Below are 8,391 nucleotides of genomic sequence, written 5' to 3' on the forward strand. Positions count from 1 at the left end.
GTTACTTGTGGGGTGCGTGTGTGGGGGGCTCACCAGCCCCTTCCCTTGGTGTGACATCGCCCAGTCCCTTTGGGGGGGCCCGTCCTCGGCTAAGAAAAGCGGCGACCGCTCAGAGCGGCGAGATGGGCTAACCCTCCTCCCAGCCTCCATCCACTTGCCCCCAGATCGTGGGCCTATAACCCACCTGGGGTCGTGCCCGAGGAAGTGTGTCCTCAGGCGACACCGGGGACACAGCACGTCCGTCCCTCCTTCCTCGCAGCCCCTCCCGCGCCCTGATAACCCCCCGGGGGCCCAGCCTGCGCCGACTCCTCTCAGGACGGCTCCTCTCTCGCCCCCACATGGAGCCGGGCTCTCACCCCGCGCCCTGTCTCAAGTGTCTGGCCCCGTGCAGCCTGGACACTCGGGCGGGGTGGGGCGCTGGGCCAGCCTGGAGAGGGTGAACCTCCTCATGCCTCAGACCCCATCTGGGCTGTCCTCCATGGGGACGCCCCTGTGCTGGGGTGTGGACGTTTGAGCCCCTGCGGTCTCCGCCCTGGCCCTGCTCTGACTTGCGTTCGGTGAGGTGAACCCCCCCCCCACCGTGCACCCCCATCCCCTCTCAGCCAGGCCCAGGGTGTGGTTATGTGGGGGCTACTTTCTGACTGTCCACCCTGCTCTTGGGGTGGGGCCTTGATTCTCACAGTGGCCAAGCTGAGGGGACCCCACTCGGCCTGTGCTGGTGCCCTGTTCCCTGGGATGGTCGCATACCTCCCGGGGCTGTGGGTGGAGGCCCTGGTTCCTCACTCCCCATTGGTGCTACCCCCTTTCTGAGATCCCTGCTGTCCTTTTCACGACCAGCGTTGGTGACTCCAGGTGCCAGGAGACCAGCTCGAACCGGCCGATGGGGAGAAGGCTTCGGAAGGGGTCTGGCTTGGGGGGTGCGGCTGCGGGAGCCTTTCTGCCCCTCCGGCTGCTTTTCTTGGGGGCAGGGAGCACCCCGCGGAGCTCAGGGCCATCTGTCCCCTGCCTACGGGGTCTGGCCTTTTCCTGTTATGAAGACGTCTCGGAAAAGGTTTCCATATAGATAGTAAAAACCCCAACCTGTCAGCTTTGGAAAAGAATTCCAACTCAGAAAGGCATAAATACATAATGTACCAGAGTTTTATTACTGAGTTTTACTGAAGCTTTTTCTTAGATTTTTGAAGCAGACGTGACCATTAGTGACAGATACTGTAGAGCAGGAAAAAAGTGAGCCTCTTTCTCGTCTATGAAAGGTACGCGTGATTTCGTTAAAAATAGACCGGCTGCCCCTCTTAGTGACCTCAAAATCTCAACATGCACTTTCCTCTGTCAACACGCAGATTGTGATGAGTCCTGACACCTGGACAGCAGGCCACTGCCTCCTGCCGCCGGGCGGTCGGGGCTGGGGGCTCAGGAGGGTCCCCTGAACTGGACAGCAGGCCACCGCCTCCTGTGTCCTGCGGCTGGTCCTGGTGGGGGCCCTTGGGAGGGTCCCCGCTGGCTGGCCGGGGAGCCACAGCTGTGGGAGGGGCCGGGACCAGCCTCTCCGTCACTGGGGGCAGGTGGGTGGCGGGCGGGAGGCTGGTGTTCTCCCTGAAGCAGCTGGTTTCTTCCTTACTCAGAATCCGCCCTCCTGAGACGCACGGGTCTGTGGTACCCCGGGAAGCCTCTTGGGCTCACACTGTTCTGAGTCTGGTGCGTCTGGGTCCAGGGCAACCTCGGGTTTCCCCCCCCCCCCCGCCCCCAGGGTAAGTGTGTCCTTCTCACTTCTGAGGGCGTGACCTCCGTTTGTCCTGGGCTTGAACCTGCCTCTCAGCTCCTTCTGGGGGCCACACTAGGCCCCGTCTTCCGATCGCTTCTGCGCCACAGGGAAGTGCTCCCAGGTGCCATCCTGGAGGCCCGAATGCTGGGGGGGCACTTTCACATTGCTTCTTTTGTTAAGACCTCAAACACTTCAAAACTGACCGCAAAAAGTTCTCCAGAGGTCGTGGAAGCTGATAGGAATAAACAACAAGGAATGTCATCTGAGGACAGGTGCTCCCGCGAGGGCCCTCTGCGGTGCGTCCCCAGCGTCCCAACAAGGGGAACTGAGGTCTAGATGATCAGCATTCCTGGGGAGCGAGGCTGCAGTGGGCCCGGGGGCCCACACTCCACACACGGTGCAGGCGGGAGCGGGCGAATTCAGCAGGTCCCCGGGGGGCCCAGCATCCACGAGCTGTAAGGGTGTCTGCTGAGGGAGGCACAGGTAAAACCATCAGTGGCAAGGGGCGAATCTTCTGCCTGCCCCTCACAGGGCTCGGGGTCTGCTGCTCCTGGGGGTCGGTTCTCTGCACACAGCTGGATTCTCAGTGGCTTCGAGGGGAGGGCAGGGGAGGGTGGGAGAGGGGAAGGGAGGGAAGGGGAGGGCCAGGGAGGTCAGGGGAGGGGAGGGGAGGGGAGGGAAGGGTGGGAGGCACAAGGGGAGGGCAGGGGAGGGTGGGAGAGGGGAAGGGAGGGAAGGGGAGGGCCAGGGAGGGCAGGGGAGGGGAGGGAAGGGTGGGAGGGACAAGGGGAGGGCAGGGGAGGGTGGGAGAGGGGAAGGGAGGGAAGGGGAGGGCAGGGGAGGGTGGGAGAGGGGAAGGGAGGGAAGGGGAGGGCCAGGGAGGGCAGGGGAGGGGAGGGAAGGGTGGGGGAGACCAGGGGAAGGCAGGGAGGGGAGGGGAGGGCCAGGGAGTTCAGGGGAGGGGAGGGGAAGGCAGGGCGGGGGAGGAGACAGAGAAGCTGGTGCCGTCTCGCTAAGGAGTCATCTGGTGCAAATCCCACAGGGCCCCACGTTCCGTTCCTGATCGCCGCGTGGGAGCAGACGGCCCGTGTGCCAACAGGGACAGGTGGGAGGACACACGTAACGCCGCCAGTGGCCCGGGGAGTAAATGCGGAAGCAGGGCGATGTTTCAAGCCGATTTGGGAAGCCCGCAACACGGTGTGGCAGTTCTCTGTAGCGGCTCCTGCCAGCTGGAGCTCTTACGCACCAACGTCCTTGTCTTGTCCCCGTGGAGAGGCCTGGAAGCTTTGTGCTGGGGGCTTCAGGAAGGACCCCCGCCCCCAGGGTCAGAACCGGGCGGGTGGGCGGAACATCTGGGGCACCCGCAGCCTCAAGGCTGCCCAGGGAGGCTCGGGCTGCCCACCGCCCTGTCTCTGTCCGTGGAGCCTCCTCTCCTGACGGCAAACAGCACAAGGGCCTCCGGAAAAGAAGCTGGTATTTTTGTCTGGAAACTCGGTGGAAATAAACGGAGGAAATGTAATTCTTACTGTCAACACCTGACTTCATTTTGCAAGAGTTTGAGGACCACGGATGGGACCAGTACTCATCTCAAAACCCCCTGTCCTCGGGCATCTGTCTGGGCTTCCTCTGATGGTGTGGCTTTTCCTCGTGGGCGGGAGGACGCCGTGTCCCGGGAGTGAAGGCTGGTGTAGACGCTGTCAACTCCCACGGCGTCTCCACCACGGGCGGTCCATCATGACCAATAAACTCTTCAGGAGAAGGGCTGACGCTGGGATTCCTTCTGAGTCTCCCTGCTGGAAGAACTGGCCCTAAGCGTCATCAAGGCGCTCTTTCCCTGTGGGGTGAGGCTCTCTCTGGCCCCCACGGGTTCACATTCGCTCTGGTATGACATCACTGACGTGCCCAGGGGCTTGCGCGCCGAGGGACAGGACAGGAGGGCTTTGGGGCACAGGAGGGTATGCTGCCCAGGAGCCTCTGAGCCCCAGTCGACCGGGATTCTCTGCTGTGAGTTTTGTGTTCTGGGTTCCATCTGAGACTTTGTTCAGGAAAATCAAGGATATTCTGCTGAAAAAGAAAAAAAAGAGAGAAAATGTGGGAACTACTGGTTCAAAGTGCACTTTGCTGTTCAGGCTTTGGGATGATTTGATTAAGAGGAGCTCCCGTCTGTGCCTCGTGCTGATCTCCCTCTGCAACCCAATGGCAGGTGTGCTGGGGCAGGTTTGCAGAAGCCACATGACTCCAGAAGCTGAGCTGAATGTCTTTTCATTCTCCCTCATAAAAGAATCATTTGTGTTCCAATAAATTCTTAACCTCTGCATCGTCCAGGTCCCAGAAGTATCCTTTGGGTCATATAACCTAGGAAACCACCAACTATTGATGGTTGGTGGTGTGGATCATGGTGGTAATGACGGTGACAGTCATGGTGGTGATCTTGGTTGTGGTGATGACCATGACGGAGGTAATCGTAATGGTAGGGATGACAGAGGCAATGGGAGTGGTGGCAGACCCTTCCTGAGAACTCTCACATGCCCGGTTGTGTTAGTAGTGCTTGGCACACTCCCATGTCCGGTTGGCGTGATGTTGTGGCTGTCTCTCTGAAGGCTGACCAGAGGTGGGTCTAAAGTTCTGCTCCAAAGCCAATGCAAACAATTGTGAGTCAACCCCGTGGATCCTTTCATTCAGTAGCCGTGAGGCCCTAGTGAGTTACAGAGACTCTGAGTCTCGTGACAATGACATGTGGCCTCAGTAAGTGCCGACCTCGACACTCAGGGTTCGGGGCGCTGCTCCCCTTACCCTTGTAAAGATGGGGTAGGGTGTGCTGGCCGGAAAGGGGAGTGGGCAGCAGACTGAGGCTTGTGTGCAGATCATGACCTTGAGTCTCTGGGTTCCCCTTGCACGTTTCCATGTCCGGTCTGTTCTCGAAAGGAGATTCACGAGCGCTTACTCCTGGGTGATGCTTCCCCAGTGGTTGGACCCAGGTCCGTGCCGGCTAGACTGGCAGCATGGAGGCTGAGGCACCAAGAACACAGGGACGGTCACCAGCAGTGCCTGGGCAGCCCTGGAGGATGAGACTCCGCGTGAGGGGGCAGAGCCCAGAGGGGAGGTGACGGGAGCGTTCTATCCAAAGGCCAGTTGGACAAGCTGCATGCTAAGGAGCAGCCAGGGCCTCGAGTGCGTGTTTGGGGTCTCTTCTCCGCCGTCCCAGGCTCCCCGGCAGAGCACCTGGCTCCCGCACGGCCTGTGCACGAGCACGTGTCTCCACAGAGGGTTGGATCGTGCTGGAATTCACACGCAGGGGACACGGTGACAGGTTGAGCGGGCTGACCCACCTACAGGTTTGCTGGGGAGAACTGCCGGTTTCAGCCCTGAACGTCGCATGGCCACCCCCACACGGCACAGCTTCAGGGAAGTGAGACATTCCCGCGGGGAAGGGGCCCATGTGGTGGGGCCACGGGGCCCGTGGGCCGTCTGTCTGCTCGAGCCTGTCGTTCTGCGCTTGGCGATGCTGCCTTTACAGAGCTGTGTCCCCATGTAGCTTTCCAGATTACGCTCCACCTGCTTGAAGCCCTTCGCTATGAAAACTGAAACGGCTCATTTAAACCACTGTGGACTGATAAGGGATGTTCTTTCTTAATTCTCAAGAGAGCGTTGCTGTTCTGAGGGGTTTTATTGCGGCTGCTTGGAGGGTGAGGGGAGAAGCAGGTGCCTTCGCCCCATTTGCCGTATTTACGGCCGTGGAGCCCGCAGGTGGGGGCCGTGGCAGGGGCTGCAGGGCCCGGGCGTGCCGAGCCGTGAACTCACAAACCTGGGAGGTGGGAGGGCGCTGTCCTTTGTCACCAGCCTGGAACGAAGCCGTGAGCGGACCCCGGGGCTGCACCCTGTGAGCAAAAGCAGATGTGTCCTTTGAGGCCGCCGGCGAGGACCAGGACCGGGGAGGGACTCACGGCCAGACGCACGAGGACTTGGGGCCGGGTTTGATTTCAGAGGCACCCTTGCCCCTGCTGTGTCTCCTCCCTCCCAACCCAGGGGACGGCAAACCTCTGTGCAGGGTCAGATGGTAAGTGCTTCAGCTTCCTGGGTCCTGAGGCCCGTGCCACAGCCAGCGGCAAAATGAACGCCAATGGGTGCCAGTAAAACTGTCCCCAGGTGGCCTTGGGCCAGGCCCGTCCTGGAGCGGGGTCTCACCCCTGCCTGTTCAGCCTGGCCTCCCCACGGGCGCCGGCTCAGCCGCCCCTGGCGCTGGGGTGACGTGCAGGGCTGAGACGCCCGGGAGAGCAGCCGTCTCTCCGTGGCTCCCTGATCCTGCCTGCAGACCCATCCTGCGTGAGAGCTGTTTCTGTCCGCGAGTGTGGCGCCCAGACCCTGGTGGTGAAAATGCTCAGGGCCTGGGCCTGGTCTGGCCCCGTCCGGGTCACAGCCTGGCTGCTGGCCTCCCTGCACTCCGGCCCCACCAGGGCATCTCTGCCACCGTCGACAGTGGGGCCCCCGGAGGGCATCAGGCCCTTCCGATTCTACTCGGTCTGGGTCAGGGTGAGGCCCTCAGGGTCCTGGGGGGCTGCCCGCGGGGTGGTGTTCTCAGAGACTCGAGAGGACAGTTGTAGAAGGTCCAGCTTCCTCGGGAGCTGGGCTAGCGGGTACTGGTGGTCACTGCTCTTTGGCCACAGCGTCTCTGGCTGGTGGCCAGAAGTGAGGATAAATATTCCAGAAGACGATGGCTAGCGTGGGTCCTAACTGCGTCTCTTCAATATTTGAAAACAAGACTTCGTGCCGTGGAGGCCTTGGGTCAAGCTGTAATTTGGGAGGCGGGGTGGCAGCCCATCAGGCACCCGCCAAGACCACGGGGTTCCTCTCTGTGGCTCTTCCCGGAAGCAGCTCTGTCATCAGAGTGGGGACACAGGGAGGTGGGGGCCACAGAGACCAAGGCCCCCCAGCTAGTGGGGCAGAGGCTGGGGTCTGGGGCTGGGGTCCGGGACTGAGGTCCAGGGCTGGGGGCTGGGGCTGGGGTCCGGGACTGAGGTCCAGGGCTGGGGTCTGGGGCTGGGGTCCAGAACTTGGGTCCAAGACAGGGGTCTGGGGCTGGGGTCCGGGACTGAGGTCCAGGGCTGGGGTCTGGGGCTGAGGTCCGGGGCTGGGGTCCGAGGCTGGCTTCTGGGACTAGAGTCCAGGGCTGAGATCTGGGTCTGGGGTCTGGCACTGGGGTCTGGGGCAGGGGTCCGGGGCCTGGGGTCCAGGGCTAGGATCCAGGCTTCAGGCCAGGGAGCCTCCTGGGCCGCAGCTGGGATGTGAGTCAGGACTCAGTATACCCCTCACATTTGGGAAGGAGGTCCCCCTGTGAGGTGACACCAGGCTGAGAGTCTGTCCCCAGGGCACCAGTTCCTGCTGACCCTGGGTCCTCGGCCTTAGCTTCTTCGGGACACACAGGCGGTGCCTTGATGGTCAGAGCATGGGCCTTGAGGCACTTGCCTATGGGGCAGGCCACACCTCCTGTGACCTCCTGGCTCCAGCATTGACTCCACACTCCCTCCCCTTGGACCCAGGGGGAGGCCCTGGGGCAGGTGTTGGGGGGGGGTGCTTCCACGGTACCCCACTAGAGCCCCTGGGTGTGCGGCCAGGAGGCCCCGGCCATGCAGGTGGGCAGGAGCGGACCCCAAGCTGCAGACACAGGCCCCCCCTTGCCCTCCGGCGCCGCGTCTGGGGAAGCAGAGCCCCCGAGGGGTGGAGTTTGTCTCAGTGGAATCAAGCAACACTCGGCCTTTGGTCTGGACTCTCACCGAGCATCGCGTGTTCAGGGTCCTTCCACGTGGCAGCAGGTGTCCACACCTCGATCCTGTTCGTGGCCGCGGGCTGTTCCCGCGTCTGCATGGACCACACTGTGTTTGTCCATTGCCATCTGCCGGTGGACAGCGGCCTGTTCCCGCGTCTGGTGGTCGTGAATAACGCCGCGGTGAGCGTCGTAGGCAAGGTCTGGCTTGAATACTAGTCTTGGGCTCCTGGGGCGTGAACCCCGTGGGCCTGCCGGCTCAGGTGGCAGTTTCGTGGACGGCCGCTCTCAGGCATTTATACGCGGTGCGCAGGTTGACATCCCTACATCATCTTCTATTTAAAACAAGCATTAGCAAACTCAGGGCCGAGCAGCCGTTTATTAACTGTCGCTCGATGTGAAAATTCACACCGTTTGAAACTTTCTTAGTGGTGCCGAAACGTGAGGTGGATCCGGCAGGCAGCTTCTTCATTTAAATACATCTCGGGCTCAAGGGGGGTCGTATTCATAAAATAAATGACTTCGGTGGTTTTTTAAATTAAAAATCTCAACGCACGTCATCGCTGAGTTGAACACAATTCGGGGAGACCCTCCAGGTAACGAAGTGTCCTCTGGGACACTTTGGGTATAAAAATGAAAGCAGCTCATCCTGGGGGGGCTGTCGTCTTGACAGCCGGCTGTCGTGGGAGACCCCAGGCGGCCCAGGGTCTGCTCCCCGGGGCTCAGCTGGAGGGTCTGAATGAAAACAACCGCAGAGAAGGTGCCGCCCACACGGTCTCTTCCGTAGCTGCCGGGGCTTTTCCTGTGCTCACCTCCCGGAGGGCGCAGCAGCCCGGCCCGTGAGGACTTCCCTGCCCAACGTTCTGGT

At 61.5% G+C, this 8,391-nt stretch overlaps 1 protein-coding gene across 1 annotated transcript; it reads right to left on the minus strand.

The window, feature by feature from the left end:
- Positions 1 to 6,273: 6,273 nt before the first annotated feature.
- Positions 6,274 to 7,624, minus strand: LOC131492451 (putative uncharacterized protein DDB_G0290521). The gene is made up of 4 exons (XM_058696056.1): positions 7,534 to 7,624; positions 7,073 to 7,225; positions 6,681 to 6,916; positions 6,274 to 6,435 (listed from the first exon to the last, which is right to left on the minus strand). Exons 1-4 carry the CDS (start codon positions 7,622 to 7,624, stop codon positions 6,274 to 6,276), a joined length of 642 nt encoding a protein of 213 aa, XP_058552039.1.
- Positions 7,625 to 8,391: the final 767 nt, after the last annotated feature.

This window comes from Neofelis nebulosa, chromosome 13, assembly GCF_028018385.1.
Source record: "Neofelis nebulosa isolate mNeoNeb1 chromosome 13, mNeoNeb1.pri, whole genome shotgun sequence".
NCBI lineage: Eukaryota > Metazoa > Chordata > Mammalia > Carnivora > Felidae > Neofelis > Neofelis nebulosa.